Genomic DNA, 18,643 nt, shown 5'->3' with positions numbered 1-18,643 from the left:
GTGTGTTCCTTGGGTTCGGGGTCTCTCCTGAGGGAAGATCTCCGGGAGTCTTTCATGCTGAACGAGGGTTTTTGTGTTCTCATTCTTCTTGGTATTCCTACAGTGGAATTACCAGATACTGCAGTAACTGCTTAGCTTTTTATTTTCATCTCTGTATGTGTGTACATGCGCACCACAGAATAGTGTTGCAGAATTTGTTTAACTAGGCAAAGGTGTGTTGAATTTGTTTAACTATGTAAAGATGTGTTGAAGAATAACTGTTTAACTATGTAAAGATGTGTTATTGTTTCACCTTGCCTGCCTAAGGCACCTGATTGGTCTAATAAAAAGCTGAACGGCCAATAGCGAGGGAGGAGGTACAGGCGGGACTTCCGGGCAGGAGGAATTTAGGCAAAAGGGAAGAAAAAGAGACGCCAGGTGTAACAGGCTTCCTTAGACCCCAAATCATGACACAGGGACTTAACTATATTAATCCTGAGTGCCCGCCCTTAGCTTAGACTTGGTTCTAGCTAGCTAGTTTTTTCTTTAACCCAACCCATGTGTGGCTCTGAGGCTCCATTACCTCATCTACTACTGTCCACCTGCTTTCACGCTTCCTCTGTGCCTGGCTGACCGGCCTTAGGATGGTTGGCCCCCTTTCCTCTCGGCCTGACAGCCCCACCTGTCCCTCCTCTGCCTAGCTATTAGCCATTCAGCTTTTTATCAGACCAATCAGATGCCTTAGTCAGGCAAGGTAAAGCAGTAACACATCTTTACATAGTTAAACAGCTATTCTTCAACACACCTTTACATTGTTTAACAAATATTCTGTTCCACAAAAGCCAGGGAGACGCCAGGGGCCATCAATCAGACACAGAGGAAGCAGGACACACAGAATGAAAGACAGGTAAAAGGCTCTGAGGCAAAACGTAGATGAAGAGAAACAGGTTAAATTGAGTTAAAAGAGCGAGTGGGACCAGCTGAAGCTAAGGCCGAGCCTTCATAATGAATATTAAGTCTCATGTCTGTATGTGGGAGCTGGTTTGGTGGTCCGAAGAAAATGTCAGCTACAGAGTGGGGTGTCAGAGCCCTGAGGCTGGAGGTACAGCTGAGAGCCAGCACGTGGTTCTGGGAACCAGAAGGGTCCTCTTAGCACCGAGCCCTCTCTCCAGGCACTGTTTGTCCAGAGGCCCTGCCGGCCTCACACCCACAGGCCGGCCTCACTCCCACGGGCCTCACTCCCACAGGCCTCACACCCACGGGCCTCACACCCACGGGCCTCACTCCCACAGGCCTCACACCCACGGGCCGGCCTCACTCCCACGGGCCTCACACCCACGGGCCTCACTCCCACGGGCCTCACACCCACAGGCCTCACACCCACAGGCCGGCCTCACTCCCACGGGCCTCACACCCACAGGCCGGCCTCACTCCCACGGGCCTCACTCCCACAGGCCTCACTCCCACGGGCCTCACACCCACAGGCCGGCCTCACTCCCACGGGCCTCACACCCACGGGCCTCACACCCACAGGCCGGCCTCACTCCCACGGGCCTCACACCCACAGGCCTCACTCCCACAGGCCTCACACCCACGGGCCTCACTCCCATAGGCCTCACTCCCACGGGCCTCACACCCACAGGCCGGCCTCACTCCCACGGGCCTCACACCCACGGGCCTCACACCCACAGGCCGGCCTCACTCCCACGGGCCTCACACCCACAGGCCTCACTCCCACAGGCCTCACACCCACGGGCCTCACTCCCACGGGCCTCACTCCCACAGGCCTCACTCCCACGGGCCTCACACCCACGGGCCTCACACCCACAGGCCGGCCTCACTCCCACAGGCCGGCCTCACTCCCACAGGCCTCACACCCACGGGCCTCACTCCCACGGGCCTCAAACCCACAGGCCTCACTCCCACAGGCCTCACACCCACGGGCCTCACTCCCACGGGCCTCACTCCCACAGGCCTCACTCCCACGGGCCTCACTCCCACAGGCCTCACTCCCACGGGCCTCACTCCCACAGGCCTCACTCCCACGGGCCTCACTCCCACGGGCCTCACTCCCACGGGCCTCACTCCCACAGGCCGGTCTCACTCCCACGGGCCTCACTCCCACGGGCCTTTCGGTATTCTGGTCTCTGGCCCCGTCTGGAGCTGGGCATGAGTCCTGGTGCTGAGGCCACAGGGTCATGGACTCCGAGTGTTGTGGCCAGGCAGCACCTCTTTTTTCTCAAACTGACTTCACCCACTGCTCTGAGCAACAACAGGACCGGCCCGGGAGCCACACAGCCCCCCTGTTGAGTCAGTCTGCCCCCCACGCCAGGGCCCTTCCACTGTCCCATCTAGTTCAGCCCTCACCTAGCCCAGGGCTCTCTCCTTAGGCCCCTCCTCCCCTCTCCCACCTCTCCAGGTCCTGCCCGCCCTGTCTGCCCACCCCCTCGTCTGCCCGACATCCCTCCTGGGCCCGGCTGGTCACAGGCCCCAAGCTGCGTCTCTTTCTGCTCATAGGTCATGGCATCCCTGTCCAACTTGGCAACGGGTGGCCCCTTGCCTTGGGACACTTCTGGTGTTGAGACTTCTGGCTCCTCTGTCCTCTGTTCTGTTCCAGAAACGCTGTGACAGCAGCTTGGTCTGGCAATGAGGTCAGTGCCTGCTGGAGACCCAGAGCAGCTGCATAGGGCAGCTCCTTTCCAGATGTGCAGGGCTGGGGAGGGCCAAGGCTCAGAGAAGGTTAAGTCAGGAGCCAGAGGACACAGCCAGGCCCGAGCCCAGCGTCCGCAAACCTGGGCACCACGAGGAACAGCCTCTTACTGGTGTGCATCCCAGCAGAGGTGAGCAGCCTGAGGAAAGGCAGGACACGTGACAGGCCCTCCCTGGCCCCTGATGAAACGACCCGGGTGGGAGGCCCTGATTACAATGGCCTCCTGTGTACACACACACAGACACACACACCACACAGACACACACACACACACACACACACACACCACACAGACACACACACACACACACACACACACACACACCACACAGACACACACACACACACACACACCACACAGACACACACACACATACACCACACACACCCACACCCACACATACACACACCCACAGACACACACCACACAGACACACACACACCACACACACACACACACACACCACACACACACTCCACACACACTCACACCACACACACACGCACACACTCACACACACACACACGCACACACAGCTGACTGGTTTGGTGGTTCTGTTTTGAGACACATTAGCGCTGTAGACCTAGAAAGCAGAGAACTGCTATGTATCCTAGTTTGGCCTAAAACTTACAGTCATCCTCCTGCCTCAGCTTCCCAATGCTGGGATGACTGGTGTGCTCCTCTTGCCTGGTTCATGTGGAGATGGGGATGGAACCCAGGGCTTCTGGTATGTTCTCCGGGAGCTCTATCCACTGAGCCCTAGCCACACCTTTTAACGGGCTGCTCTGTTTTTGTTGTTTGTGGCGGGGTCTCACTGTGTAGCCTGGCCTGGAACTCAGGTCCACCAGGCTGGTCTCAAATACTCACTGAGATCCCCCTGCCTCTGACTCCTGAGTGTCGATTTATTTATTTATTTTAATTAAAAAAGATTTATTTATTATGTACACAGTGTTTGGCCTGCACATCAGGAGAGGGCACCAGACCTCATTACAGATGGTCGTGAGCCACCATGTGGGTGCTGGGAATTGAACTCAGGACCTCTGGAAGAGCAGGCGGTGCTCTAACCTCTGAGCCATCTCTGCAGCCCCTATTTACTTATTTATATTACTCCTAATTATATATCTCTGTGTATATTTGCATGTGGGTTTATGCAGGTACAGGTACAGAGCAGACAGGCTGGATCGCCCTGAAGCTGGAGTTACGGTGTGTCCCCTGACACAGGTCTTGGCTCCTGCCTTGAATGTTTGACAGGGTCTTGCTGAGTGGCCCAGGCTGGCCTTAAGGTGGTCCTCCTACCTCAGCCTCCCAGTGTAGGGTTCCCTGGGCATCCATTTATGGCCCACACTCTCCCATTAGCCTCACACCACAGGGGACCAGCCACGGGGGACCAGGCCTGACAGAGGGGGGCCCAGCTGGGGTGGGGAGAGGACCAGAGAGGTTACACCTTGAATGCATTCTGCGCATGGATGAGGATGTCACATCTGTGAGAGGCGGGACCCTCACTCCACTGGCAAGCTAAGAGATGTCAGAGCGGAAGCCGGGTGGGTTCAGTCTGCAGGATCCTCCGTGGGCCTGCACAGAAGGCAGGCAGCCGCAGCTGGCTCGCCATGTGACAAGGAACAATGGACTTCCTTCTGCGTCTGCAACACCTCCCTGCTCTCCTTTTCCCATAGGCCACCCCTCCAGGCTTCCCAGAAGTCCCCCGAAAATCCCCCATGCTCCTGGGGCTCTGACAACTTTCCAACCCTAGGGTGAAGGGAGAGCAGGACTGGCCTAGCACTTCCTGCTGGTCGTGAGTCAAGGATGGGCTTGAACACACCTCATCCTGACAATGGATCACCATCGCTTAATTATGTCCTTTTCTCTTTTTCTTCTTGCTCCTATTGGCCCATTTTCAGATTTATTTATTTGTTTGTTTATTTTTTATTTTCTGGGTTTTTGAGACAGGGTTTCTCTGTGCAGCCCTGGCTGTCCTGGAACTCACTCTGTAGCCCAGGCTGGCCTCACACAGTGATCCCCCTGCCTCTGGCTGCTGAGTGCTGGGATTAAAGGTGTGAGCAGCCACACTTGGCTTATTTTTACTTTTTGAATCGACCAGTTCTTCAATTCCCTTGTGTTACAGGCCCGATGTCTGACCCAGTGACCGACAGCATTAGATCTGTATTGACTGACGCTATGGGCATCTGTCGGTCGCTTGCTCTTTCGACGAGTTGTTCAGTTAGCCTCTTACACAAGGGATACAGCAGTAGCCTGCACTCCTGTTACAGAGTCTGGAGAGATTGCTCAGTGGTTAGAGGTCCCAGGTTCAATTCCCCAGCACTGGTGACTCACAACTGTCTGTAACTCCAGTCCCAGGGAATCCAATGCCCTCTTTGGCCTCTGTGGGCAAACACACATAAAAAATAAATAAATAGCTAAAAAAATAAAACCCTAACCCAGTACTAATTCCAAGTGAAGTCAAGACTGAGACCTTCACCTCTTCCATTCTGCAAACACCCTCTTGAGTGGACAGTCACTTCCTGTGTTGGAATGATCCCCTCCAGAGCTGAATTGTGGGACTAAAAATGTAATGCCTTCTACCACTCAAAACAAGCCTTTTAACAGGCCCCGGTTAGCACAACTGACTCCATGGTGAACGTACCATCCAGGCCATAAAACTCAGCAGGTGGACAGAACCCCCGTCAAAATGAAAACACAGGCCTGATCCACCAAAGTCCACAGTTCTGGGAAAGTCTCTAAATGTACCTGACCTTGCTCTTTGGCTTCTGTGGTTCTGCTTCTGGCTAACTGTCCTTGCTAACTGAAGTGTGTCACCCCAGGACATGGCTTTTGGGCTTGAACGCTCATGCTGAGAAAGGCTCAGGGCTACAGTGGGATCCCGAGCACCCAGTCACGGCTGACTAATAAAGACTTTCTATCGCCTTGAACCTGAGCGTGAGTGGTCTTCTCTGGTGGATTCTCTTCCTCTGCCAGCTTCGCATCACGTGCAACCTTGTTCTCCCATGATGGTCACCAGTGCCGTCTGACTGGCTCCACACTTCTTTAAGGGCCTCCATTTTGTAACAGGCTTTGTTGATCATCTGAGATGGGTTAACTTACTCTAGATCCCTGTTTATTGTTGACCCAGATATAGCCGGTTCAAATCCTGCCGGGGAAAAGTTTCTAGTTTAATTTCTCTGGATTCAGCGGGGAGGTCGGAGGATCCAGGTCCTGGCCTCTCAGCCGTGGGATTGGCTTTCTGAAGAGGAGGAGCTGAAGGCCGGGATGTAGGGCGCATCTGACTGAACCAGCGTGCAGCTCCTGTGTCCACAGTAACACCAGTCCCAGGAACAATGCAGAGAAATTGCTATTTGCTCCTCTGTTACTTGGGACATTAGGGACATGGGAATTGGCTCCAAGGGCCCTCACTGGTGAGAGAATCCATCCCCCTGTATGTGAGACAGGAAGATTAATTCATACTCCATGCTGAGAAAAGAGCAGGCTCTGGTGTGCTGGTCTACACAGCCAGGGCAGGGGCCACACACTCCAGCAAGTCTCATTTCCCCATGGGTCCTTATCCTGAATCAGGGCCAGCTCGTCATTTGCTCCAATGGGGCCTGTGTCATGTCCCAGGGGAAAGGACCTTGAGCCTGAGGCTCTGATGTGCAAACTTAGCAACTGCTTCTGCTGCATCAGGACCTTGAGCCTGAGGCTCTGATGTGCAAACTTAGCAACTGCTTCTGCTGCATCATGCCAACAAGGTCATTTGACACATGGCACCCAGGGCCAGCCTTGCATCTTGAATGCCTTAGCCCTCTGGTGCTTCCCTCTTGGGGTCCTGCAAGGGCTGCCTGCGGTCCTCCATGGCCAAGCAGAGCCGTCACCCTTGCTGCTGTGGACACCGCTACCGGTCCTGGTGATGACTGAACAGGACCACATCATAGGGACCTCGTCTGGGGCCTAGAGACCCTTTAGGGTATTGATCTTTAGGTGAGAGGTTTATTCTGACACAGGCTGTGGTCCGTCAGACCGCTCAGGAGTCCCTGCAGCTAGGGTCTTGGGATTTGGGGCAGGAAGATTTACAGACTCACTAAGAGTCCTTTGTTTCTTCTGTGTCTGCAGCTGCTAACCACAAAAGCTTTCATTTCTTAGTGTTTTTCCGAGACAGGGCTTCTCTGTGTAGCCCAGGCTGGCCTCGAACTCACAGAGACCCACCTGCCTCTGCCTCCCGAGTGCTGGGATTAAAGGCGTGCACCACCACCGCCAGGCCCAGAACTGTGCAGTTTGATGGACTAGGTCTTTGTTTGCATTCTGACTGGTGGTGCCGTCTACATGATGTGTTTTATGGCCTGAATGGCGCTTCCATCATGGAGTCGGCTGTGCTAACCTCTGGGGGACTGTTACCCTGGGATCTAAGCATCTGGAGTTGTGATGTCTGAGGGTGTCTTGGTGTTACATCTGGTTTTATCTGTGTTGGGTGGGTGTTCCACTCTTTGGTTATCGCTGCCTTTTCTGCATCCCGGGCAAGTGTGGTGGCTGTGGCGTTCCTGGTAGGGAAAGCTGCTGCAGTGGGCTGGGACAGAAATGAATGGAGACAGACTAGGAGGAAAGGCTGAGAAGGGCCCCGGAAAGGAGCTAGTGAGACCCCGGGTCCTCAAGAATAGGTTTTCCGTACCCCCAATAATAGGTTTCTCCGGGGATGCTGTAAGCCAGATCGAGCCAAATTAAAAAGTAAAAGACCAGGTTCATTCTGGGCAAAGCAGCTTCTGGGTGACTCCTTCAGCCCCCAGAGACCGACATAGAAGAGGCTGGAAAACAATCACATGGCCAATCTAAAGAGGAGCCTTAAATACTCTGGAGGCGCTGGGGTGATCAGTGTTCACAAGTTGGGTTTGTGCCCAATTATAATGCTTTAGGTGGGGACTGAGCAGCCGGCAGCCCCAGCCAGGAGTGCAGAGCTGGACTTTTGGTGTTTTTTCTGAGGGTGGGGTTTGGAGGGATGGGGCTTCCTCAGTTGAAATTCCAGCTGAGGACACACCAAGAGGCAGAAAGCCGGGGATGGAGGCGTCTTAGTTAGGGTGTAAATTGCTGTGAAGAGACACCATGACCACGGCAACTCTTACAAAGGAAACTATTTATTTGGAGTGGCTGAGAGTTCAGAGGTTTAGTCCATTATCATCATGGTGGGACGTGGTGGCACGCAGGCAGACATGGTGCTGGATTAGGAGCTGGGTCCTACATCTTGACTTGTGGGCAACCAGAAGTGGTCTAAGACAAGGGGTGATGTCCTGAGCATTTTTGTAGCTGTCCTTCCTCAGGGATCCTGAGCTGGCCCACTAGGAGTGGGGAGCCAAAGCAGCAAACAGGGTTTAGAGGGCTGTGGATGCGAGGGAGACAGTCCTCCAGGAGACGACTTTGGTGAACCTGCTCAACTTGAGTCCCGAGTATAGGAAATGGATAGGGTTGGGAAGCCTGGGGACAGACCCTAATTTGCATTAAGTGGCACACTCCTATCATAAGGGTAGGTTAGTGACAGCAGGGTCCTGTAGCGAAGCTCCCAGTACAAATCTTGCCATGTGTGACGCAGGAGAAAGGCGTCTAGCAGGGAACTGTGCCAAGGGTCAGATAAATCAGGCATCCAGACCTAGGGACAGCTTTCAGAGGTCAGTCCTCCAGGCCTAGACTTGTTCTCCAGATAAGGGCAGATAGGGAGCAGGAAGTCTTGTGGGGGCAGGGAGTCCCTCAGGTCGACGAGGTCTGGAGAGAGCGGCCAGGCTATGGTAGACTGCAACCTCTGAACAGCAGGGCCTCCCAGAAATATGAGACCTCAAAACCAGCCTCTACAATGACACACTTCCTCAAGAAGGCCACACCTCCTAATAATGCCACTCTTTGGGGGCCGGTTCCTCTCAAACCACAGCAGGCGAGGTGAGAGGAAGGATGCCCACGGAAAGGCACGTGTGTACTCTTATAGCTGGGCCCCTGCCGTGCACCCAACTGTTTTCTTTCTTTTTTTTTTTTTTTAAGATTTATTTATTTATTATGTATAGTGTTCTGTGTGCATGCATCCCTGCAGGCCAGAAGAGGGCGCCAGATCTCACTACAGATGGCTGTGAGCCACCATGTGGTTGCTGGGAATTGAACTCAGGACCTCTGGAAGAGCAAGCAGTGCTCTTAACCTCTGAGCCATCTCTCCGGCCCCCAACTGTTTTCTAATATCCCATGCCCAGGCACTCAGGCTCTGACTGTTCATTACCACCAACGATGAGCATCATCTGGAAGGAATGATGCATAACTTTGATCCCAGCACTCGGGAGGCAGAGGCAGGCGGATCTCTGAGTTCCAGGCCAGCCTGGTCTACAGAGCGAGTTCTGGGACAGCCAGGGCTGCACAGAGAAACCCTGCCTCAAAACAAAACAAAAGAAAACAAATGGGTGAGAGCCTGTGCCCCCTGAAGGTTAATGTCAAGTCTCCCCACCCATACCTCAAAACAACAACAAAAACAAAACAGAGTCTGGCCAGGAACTCACCGAGAGCGATCTGCCCCCAGAGTGATGGAACCAGATGCACCCACCACCACTCCTGGCCCTAGGTAACGCTCTTTGTTTCCAAAACCTTGCTTGCCCATATTCCCTTATTGGAATTCGAGCCTCATATAACCAGTCCCAGGCTGAGCTGAGCTCTGCAGCCCATAAGGTGGGTCCAGGTACTCTTGGTGGGGGCCTCCCCGGTTTGGTAGAAACTTGTCAGGATCAGCACAAGTTCCCAGGCAGGAACTGGTGATGACCTGTGGACTCTGGGTTTTCTGAGTCTTGTGGGTCTTGCGGGTAATGCTGGTCCCCGCCTTTAATCCTAGCACTGAGGGGCAGAGGCAGGCCATTCTCGGTGCTTCTGAGACCAACCTGGTCTAAGCCAGGGCTATGTAGTGAAACCCTATCCCCCACCCCCCAAAAAGGGAAAAAAGACACAAGCATTCCTGAAGTCAACCTGTACAGGTTGGAAAGGTTCAGCCCTGGAAGCCTTTCACTGGGGTCCATTTCCTCACCACCTTGTCGACCTTCTCACAAGCTGGCCCCCGCCCCCGCTTTCTTGCTGATTACGTGCATCCCCATGCACTGGTAATTTTTCCTTTTAGATTCTGAGCATTCTAATTATGCATGTTTGCGTGTCTGCAATGTGGGCATCAAGTGTGGTACTCACCGGGGCCAGAGACGTCGGACCCTCGGAGCTGCAGTTACAGAAGGTTGGGGGCCACCTCACGTGGGTGCTGGGAACCCGTTATCACGCAAAATCAATCTACACTAATATATACCACTAACGGAAACGTGTGTGACAAGGGAAACCGAGGCACATGACCTCGTGCAAACTCGAGGCACAAACATGGACGGGAAGCCCGCGAGGCTGCTCCACACTGAGAGTCGCAGGACCCACGCCCAGCATCGCTTGTGCCACAGGCTCCTCCTGCAATCTTTTTTCTTAGTGTTTGTTTTTGGAGACAGAGTTTGCTCTGTGCAGCCCTGGCTGTCCTGGACTAGCTCTGTAGCCCAGGCTGGCCTCGAACTCACGGAGCTCCGCCTGCCTCTGCATCCGAGCGCTGGGATCAAAGGTGTGCGCCACACGCCCAGGTCCCTCTTGCAAACTCAAACGGTGGTCGGCCAAGTATCGCGAGGTCTTCCCGAGCGCGATCCCGCGCCGCTGGACGCGGGGTTGCCCACCGCGCAGCCTATGGTGGAAGTCACCTTATTCAGGCGTTCGCCGAAGACAGCACAAAGCTGGGCGGGGGCCTCGCGGGGGCCTGTCCGTGGCTCCGCGCAGGCGCGGTGAGTGTGCGTGGGGTTCGCCCGCCGACGCAGACGCAGACGCAGACGCAGTGCTGGCGGGAGCCCGCATGCGCAGTTGCTCCTGCACCGCGGCAACATGGACGACGAGGAGGAGACGTACCGGCTGTGGAAGATCCGCAAGACCATCATGCAGGCGAGTCGCGCGGGGCGAGGCTTTGAGCGGAAGCCGCGTTGCGGACGAAGGCGGCTTCGGCCCAGGCTGGCCTGCAGCAGGTCCAGTCCTGCCGCGGCTTCCCGGGTGCTGACCCGGCTCTTCCCTGACCCGGCTCTTCCCGGGTGCTGACCCGGCTCTTCCCGGGTGCTGACCCCGGCCCTTCCCGGGTCCTGACCCGGCTCTTCCCGGGTCCTGACCCGGCTCTTCCCGGGTGCTGACCCGGCTCTTCCCGGGTGCTGACCCGGCTCTTCCCTGACCCCGGCTCTTCCCGGGTGCTGACCCGGCTCTTCCCTGACCCCGGCTCTTCCCGGGTGCTGACCCCGGCTCTTCCCCGGGTCCTGCCCCGGCTCTTCCGGGTGCTGACCCGGCTCTTCCCGGGTGCTGACCCGGCTCTTCCCGGGTGCTGACCCGGCTCTTCCCTGACCCGGCTCTTCCCGGGTGCTGACCCGGCTCTTCCCTGACCCGGCTCTTCCCGGGTGCTGACCCGGCTCTTCCCGGGTGCTGACCCGGCTCTTCCCGGGTGCTGACCCGGCTCTTCCCGGGTGCTGACCCGGCTCTTCCCTGACCCGGCTCTTCCCGGGTGCTGACCCGGCTCTTCCCGGGTGCTGACCCGGCTCTTCCCGGGTGCTGACCCGGCTCTTCCCGGGTGCTGACCCCGGCTCGCGCGCGGGGAAGCAGTGGCCACGGGGCTGCCGCGCGCTCCCCTGGCCAAGGGTGCTGGAGACGAGCCCAGGGCTCTACCAGACACAGAGGGAAAGCACCAGTATGCACGGGGATAAAGCAGCCTTGGCCCGGCGCGATGGCGGAGGCAGGCCGAGCTCCGTACGGTTGAACCGAACCTGGTCTTCATAGTGAGTTCCAGCTCGGTCAGGGCTTTGTAGGGAGGCCTTGTCTCAAGAAACCAAAATAAACAAAAGGTAAAGTGCTAATTTGAGCCTGGCGGCGGCGGCGCACGCCTGTAATCCCAGCCCTCGGGAGGCAGAGGCAGGCGGGTCTCTGTAGCCAGCCTGGGCTACAGAGTGAGTTCCAGGGCTGCACAGAGAAACTCTTGTCTCCGAGGGAAAAAGAAAATGATCTTAAGAAAGAAGTGTAGGTTGTTTGAGCAGACTAGTCCCCAGTGGAGCAGGAGGTGTGCATAGTTTTGATTTTCTTGTTGGGTGGGCCCCAGGACCTGGTCTCTCGAGCCTGCCCCTTGTCCCTGATCCTGGATGATGCTCTATTCTTCCCTTACCAGGCCCAAGAATGAACAGGAAGGTTCCCGTGTTGAAGAACTTAAGGGGGTGGGGGTGTTGAGAGGTTGCCCCAGTCCGGCTGAGGGTGGGGTGGGGCTCAGCTGGGGCCTGTCCAGAGCTTGGGGACCAGCCCAGCCACACAGCATGCAGCACTGCTGGGTCAGTTCAGTGTTCCTCCCTATCCTGTCCCCAGCCAGGTCTGGGCTCTGCGGTCCCCAGCTCTGCGGTCCCCAGCTCTCCCCAGCTCTGCAGTCCCCAGCTCTGTGATCCCCAGCTCTGCGGTCCCCAGCTCTCCCCAGCTCTGCAGTCCCCAGCTCTGCGGTCCCCAGCTCTGCGGTCCCCAGCTCTGCGGTCCCCAGCTCTGCGGTCCCCGGCTCTCCCCAGCTCTGCAGTCCCCAGCTCTGCGGTCCCCGGCTCTCCCTCTCTGAACACAGCTGGTCCTCTGTCTCTGCAGCTTTGTCATGACCGTGGCTACCTGGTGACCCAGGATGAGCTGGACCAGACACTCGAGGAGTTCAGGGCACAGTTTGGGGACAAACCTAGCGAAGGGAGACCGAGGCGCACAGACCTCACTGTACTGGTGGCCCACAATGACGACCCCACAGACCAGATGTTTGTGTTCTTCCCAGGTGAGTCGGTGCGTCCCACATGGCCCAGCTTTGGCTGCAGGCCTGTGGCACGGCCAGCCTGCTTTTGTCCCTGCATCCCTGCCCGTGGAGTCTCAGCACCAGCTCTCAGGGCCCCCTGCCCCGGCTCCTGTCTGCTGTATTCTGTGGTTTCTGCTTTACAGCCCAGGCTGCTCTGAAGGTGTGTCATGGAGGGGGTGCTGTTGAAGAACCCAGGGTCTCTCTGTGCAGCTGCCTTCTAGTCTCCCCAAACAGCCTGTCTACTTGGATATCCTGATGATTTGAGGCCCTGGGGCCTATGTTTTTAGTGTGAGCGTTAGCGGGACAGGCATGGGCATACTAGCACATACCTGTAATCCCAGTACTGGAGAAGTAGAGGCCCAGGCAGGCGGTCAAGGCCAGCATAGTCTATACAGTGAGTTCTAGGACAGCCAGGGTTATATGGAGCAGTGGTTCTCACCCTTCCTAATTCTGCAACCCTTTACAGCAACAGTTCCTCATGTTGTGGGGACCCCCCCAACCATAAAATTGTATTCTTTGCTACTTTATAACTGTAAATATCTGTGCTTTCCTATGGTCTCAAAGGGGTTGGGACCCACAGGTTGAGAACCACTGACGTAGAGAAAAACCCCTGTCTCAAAAAGAAAAAAATATTGGGAGTGTAGAGCTGTGAGACCCAGAAGCTTGCAAACCATGTGTGTATGGTTATGTGGGCCCACTCCTGCACTTTCGGGTCCTGATGCTCCAGTGAACCCCAGGCTGCCCGAGGAGCCAAGGCTAGCCGCATGTGGACACAGGATCCATCTTGTCTCTTTAAGGCGTCCCAAGCTGACAAAACTGTCCCCTAAACCCCAGAGCAGCAGCACCTCCACCCTGTTCCAGGAGGGGCCGCAGGGTCAGGGTGCCCCGGGGTCAGGGTGCCCTGCAGCTTCCTTCCTGACTAGTCCCATTCATGGCTGCTAGTTGTTCTGGTATTCGCTGGCAAATAGGGAAACCCAAGACTGGCAGGGCAGTGGTGGCCTCCGGCACTGGTACGAGGGTTGTGCTGTGTCCACAGAGGAGCCCAAGGTGGGCATCAAGACCATCAAGGTGTACTGCCAGCGCATGCAGGAGGAGAACATCACGCGGGCGCTGATCGTGGTGCAGCAGGGCATGACGCCCTCCGCCAAGCAGTCGCTGGTGGACATGGCCCCTAAGTACGTGCTGGAGCAGTTCCTACAGCAAGAGCTGCTCATCAACATCACGGAACACGAGGTGCGCATCTGTCCTGGGGAGGCCCCTCCCGGTCTCGGGCTTGCCCCTCATGTGCTGGGCCAGGGCGTTTCCGCAGCTTCGGTGCTGTGGCCCCGAGCCTCCCACTCCTGTGACAGGACCCTTCAGCCTGTTGGGGTCCGTTGAGGTCCCTGATGGTTACACGGCTGTGGGTGGTTCTCTGTCTCCACAGCTGGTCCCTGAGCATGTGGTCATGACCAAGGAGGAGGTGACGGAACTGCTGGCCCGATAGTATCCTTTACCCTGCCCCCCCACCCCCCCACACACACTTTGAACACTTCATCCAGTGCTGACCCACGAGCTTCCTTGACTGTATCCCAGCAAGCTTCGCGAGAGCCAGCTGCCCAGGATCCAGGCCGGGGACCCAGTAGCACGCTACTTTGGGATCAAGCGAGGACAGGTGAGAAGCCGTGGCCGTCGCTCCCTCCTCGGCCCTCCGGAATTCTGGATTCCTAAAGTACCCTGGTTCCTTTGTCCCCTCCTTCTGAGGCCAGGGCCACTATGGCCAGAGGATAGTGGCCCCAGCTATGGAGCCTGAAGCCCTGCCAACCCCAGCTCTGCTCCCACAGGTCGTGAAGATCATCCGACCCAGTGAGACCGCTGGCCGCTATATCACCTACCGCCTGGTCCAGTAGCCCAGCTGCAGGTGAGCCTCACCAGAGTGAGTTCAGCAGCATCCCCAGATGAGCCGCCTCCCCCAGCCAGCACACTGCCTGCCAGCGTCCCAACACGGGACACAGTCCCATCCTGAGATGGGGATTGTTGGGTGAGACGCCTCGGCCGCCCAGCCTGGCCACCCAAGTGGACCCACTTGGTGGAAGGAGAGACTGACTCTGGCGAGCTGTCCCTCTTGCTCCACACATCATGGCAACTGCACATATACCCACAAAAATTAACACCCAGTGGGAGGCCTGCCTTTAATCCCAGCACTCAGAGACAGGTGGATCTCGTGAGTTCCAGGACAGCCTGGGCTACATCCTGAGATCTTATTTCAAAAATCAAACAAACTCTACTGTTGCCAGGTTAAATCCTAGCACTCTGGAGACTGAGGCAGGAGGATTGCTGCAACTTCAAAGCAAGTTTGTGGACTCTTTAGCAAGAACTGGTCCAGCCCCAGCGTTCTGGTATGAGACCCTCGTCTGAAAAGCAATAAAAAGGAACCCCCACACAGCGTGGGTCGTGCTCTGGAACCCCTGGGAGCCAGCTGATCTGCCGTCCCAGCTCCCCAGCACCCTCCTGCCTGGCACCCTGATGAACAGTGACCTTGTCCGCTGCTCCCATGGGCCATAACCTGTTAGCCTTTAGACCCAGTGTCTCGGGGGATGTGTCCCTGGACAAGGCCAGCACTGCCACCAGGCGGCCAGCACCACAGGCCCTCCATGTGCACCCCAAGTTCTTTGTCACTCTGGGGTCCCCATCCTGCTTAGAGTTCTCCATTCTCGTAGGACTCTGTTTTGAGAATTAAAGATATTTTGAGGAGATAAATTGTTTTGGAAAACCAGTCAATTTGGGCTAGGTTGTACAAGATGGGTCCTGGAGGGCCCTTGGTTGGGGTGGATGCCATGTATCCCCTGTAGCCCCCAGTCACTCCTGTGAAGGGTAAGCATCCTGTTTGCTGCCTGAGTAGCCAGAGCTCTGCCGTTACCTGTGTGGACTGATGTGGAAGGAAGGATACCAGGCAAGCACCATGCCCCTGGGCCATGCCCAGCCCTTCCTCTCCACCGTCATACAGCCGGGGCTCCAGCTCACTAAGTAGCTGTGGGGAACCTGACATCCATGTTGTCCTGCCCCACTCAGTGCTGGGGTGACACAGTCCATTCCTCAGCTCAGGCTAGCCTGGAAGAGCCTCCTGCCTCAGCCGTTGGTTCGTATTGCACCTGGCTGCAGGCCACTCTTCGACTCGCTCTCATCCAGCAGTACAGGGCAGCTGTGCCCAACCTATCCTTTCTTACACAGCCATTGTCTTATTTCCAGGACAACCCTAAAGAATGTTAACGCCATAAGCCATCAGTCCGGCCTCCAGAGTATTTCCTGTCCCTGAATTCTGTTCCTTGCGTTTCCTACCATTGTCCCATGCTGTGGCCATTTGCGTCTGAGTCTCAGGATGCAGGATGTACTTGGGGTTCCACCACACTGGGCTAGCGTGGAGGCTGCGTGGTGCTCCAGATTACAGGCCACACTGCCTGCCTCCCCTGTGGACACGGGCTGTTGCACCTGCTAGCTGCTGTGTGTGCCTCACACCCAGGGCAGAATGTCTGGTTGATGCATTGAGTGGTTTTGCTTTGAGACGAGGTCTCCTTGTGTATGCAGCCCAGGCTGCCCTGAGACCAAAAGTACTCCCTCCTGTGTGCTGGGGTGACGGTGTGCACCCCCACAACAGGGTTAGGAATACTTGGCTCACCTTGACTTCCTGTTGATGTGCGTGTGTGGGGGGGTGGTGGTGGTGGTGGTGGTGTGTGTGTGTATGTGTGTATGTGCCCGTGTGAGCTATCAAGAACATACCTGCATGTGGAGGTCAGGGCTTCCTGGGTATCTTCCTGTCTTCACTGCCTATCTTGCCCTTAGGAGGCTGGTATTAGACTCCCTCCATCTGGCTTCCCTATGTTCTGGAGATGATAGCCAAGATACTTTCTCACCATGTAGACCAGGCTGGCTTGGAACTCAGAGATCCACCTACCTCTGCCTCCCAAGGTGTGTGCCACCATGAGTGCAGATGCCTGGAGAGACCAGAATCTGCCTGTAACCAGAATTGGAGTTACAGATGGTTGTGGATCACCATGTGGGCACTAGGAACCGAACCTGGGTCCTCTAGAAGAACTGCCAGTGCTTTTAACCTCTGGGCCATCTCTCCTGCCCCACCTCCATCCTTTCTCACACATCTCTGTCATTTTCTGGTCAGTGAGGGCCTCCGTCCAGCTGGGCTCCTGTGTGCTATGACAGGGGCAATCTGCAGGAAGATGCTGCTGACGGCTGGCTCCTGGTCCCTCCTTCAGTCCTGTGGGGCCCCAGACACGTGAGCTGGGTGTTTTCCATTGGTGACTGAGGTGTCTGAGTTCCTGCAGACTCGGCATACAGGCTTCCCCTCCCATCCACAGGAGGATGTCTCCCCTAGTGCAGTGGTTCTCCGCCTGTGGGTCATGCCTCTTTCACAGGGGTCACACATCGGATACTTACATTACAATTTACTAACAGCAGCAAAATTACAGTAACGATGCAGCAACGAAAATAGTTTTATGGTTGGGGGTCACCACATGAGGAACTGTATCGAAGGGTCGCAGCGTCAGGAAGGCCAAGAGCCAGTGAGTTAGAGGGACACACTTTTGCTTCCAAAGTCACCCTGCCAAAACCTACCCGGCCTAGAAGGGCGTGGGAATCTCCCTCCGTGTAGACAGCAGTCGGGAAGGTAGGCACACAGACAGGGAAGGGGTGGGGTTAGTGTCTCCCATGGGGCAGCTTCAGTGTGGCCACATGGGAGTTTCTGGAGATGGGTTGTGGGGACAACCACAGCTCTGCAACAAAAGCTAAAAGCTGGTGTCACTGCTCTGGTCACCATAGGCTGACCTTGCCCCAGTTCACCTCCTCTGTGAAGTCACACACAGTTAAGGGCGCATGAACCCCATTGTGCCGTTCAGTGGGCTGGAGGGTGGGGGTGTGGCTTGGCGGTACGCGGCCACCCAGCATTGGAAACCTCCCAGCATTGGAAGCCTGGGTTTCACACCTAGCACTGCAGTCAACACCCCTAGCCCGCCCTCCACGGCCCTTCACGGTGGCCTTTCTGTGATGTGTACTGTTTGACTGACTGTGAAGTGGGCGAGCTGCTTCTGAGCATGGGGGTGCATGAGCCAACTCTAATCCCAGCACTGGGGAGGGCTCTCTGACCCTGCCTAAAAACAACAAAATGACTTCAAAAAACGAAACCAAATCTTACGTACATCCAGGTCAACAAATACGTTCACTCACCGCCAGCGGGTGTTAGTTCCTCTCTTCAAGAAGAACTGTGTCTAGACTCCCTTGATGTCTGGGTCCTGGCCAAGAGCCAAGACGTCTTGTTTACCAAGAACAGGGCCACCCTGAAGTGCTGACCACGACCATCTCCAGTCACCCTGCTCCCAGGCTCAGACGTTTTATCTGTGCCTGTGGCCAGGAAGCCCACCCCCCCCAAAGCAGGAAGGAAGGCCCCTTCCCCTCTTGCTGGTATCAGAATGGCAGAGAATTCTGTGGACTCCCATGACTGGAATGATAAGCTGGCTTCCCCTGTGTCTCTGTGTCACGGGGGAAGACATGAACTGATCCTCCTGCCTCCACTGTCCTGGGATGACGGGTGTGCGCCACGCCTAGTTCCTGAGCAGGGGATGAATCCATGCCCCAGGGCCACCATCATGTGAGGATCAGGAGGGGAGTGGGTGCCACCTGCCCCTCCCCAGGCTAAAGCTCTGCAGGAGAGAAGTTCCCAGAACTTCAGAGAGGTTTAAAATGTAGTTTGGCCGGGCAGTGGTGGCGCACGCCTGTAATCCCAGCACTCGGGAGGCAGAGCCAGGCAGATCTCTATGAGTTCGAGGCCAGCCTGGTCTACCGAGTGAGATCCAGGAAAGGCGCAAAGCTACACAGAGAAACCCTGTCTCGAAAAACCCCCAAAAATTAAAAAAAATAAAATAAAATAAAATGTAGTTTGCAACAAAACCAATCCCTGATGTGGTGGTGCACACCTTCAGTCCCAGCACTCGGGAGGTGGGGGCAGGTGGATCTCTGAGTTCGAGGCCAGCCTGGCCTAGTCTACAGAGCGAGATCCAGGGCAGTCAGGGCTACCCAGAGGAAACTGTCTCAAACAAGAAGATGAAGACACAAGCAC

The 18,643-nt window shown here is 56.1% G+C and overlaps 1 protein-coding gene across 1 annotated transcript; it reads left to right on the top strand.

The window, feature by feature from the left end:
- The first annotated feature begins 10,523 nt into the window (after positions 1 to 10,523).
- On the top strand, positions 10,524 to 15,279 carry Polr2e (RNA polymerase II, I and III subunit E). Its single transcript, XM_036171452.1, has 7 exons — positions 10,524 to 10,643; positions 12,351 to 12,525; positions 13,580 to 13,776; positions 13,967 to 14,025; positions 14,116 to 14,194; positions 14,364 to 14,440; positions 14,817 to 15,279. The coding sequence occupies exons 1-6, from the start codon at positions 10,587 to 10,589 to the stop codon at positions 14,427 to 14,429; spliced, it is 633 nt and encodes a 210-aa protein (XP_036027345.1). The 5' UTR covers positions 10,524 to 10,586; the 3' UTR covers positions 14,430 to 14,440; positions 14,817 to 15,279.
- Positions 15,280 to 18,643: the final 3,364 nt, after the last annotated feature.

This window comes from Onychomys torridus, chromosome 21 (genome assembly GCF_903995425.1).
Source record: "Onychomys torridus chromosome 21, mOncTor1.1, whole genome shotgun sequence".
Lineage (NCBI taxonomy): Eukaryota > Metazoa > Chordata > Mammalia > Rodentia > Cricetidae > Onychomys > Onychomys torridus.
This window is presented reverse-complemented; position numbering and strand designations above follow the sequence as displayed.

Excerpts from the sequence above, each read along its gene's own strand:
- Polr2e (XM_036171452.1), top strand. The coding sequence starts at position 10,587 with ATGGACGACGAGGAGGAGACGTACCGGCTGTGGAAGATCCGCAAGACC. Across the intron at positions 13,777-13,966 it reads TCAACATCACGGAACACGAG|CTGGTCCCTGAGCATGTGGT; the intron begins GTGCGCATCTGT and ends CTGTCTCCACAG. Across the intron at positions 14,026-14,115 it reads ACGGAACTGCTGGCCCGATA|CAAGCTTCGCGAGAGCCAGC; the intron begins GTATCCTTTACC and ends ACTGTATCCCAG.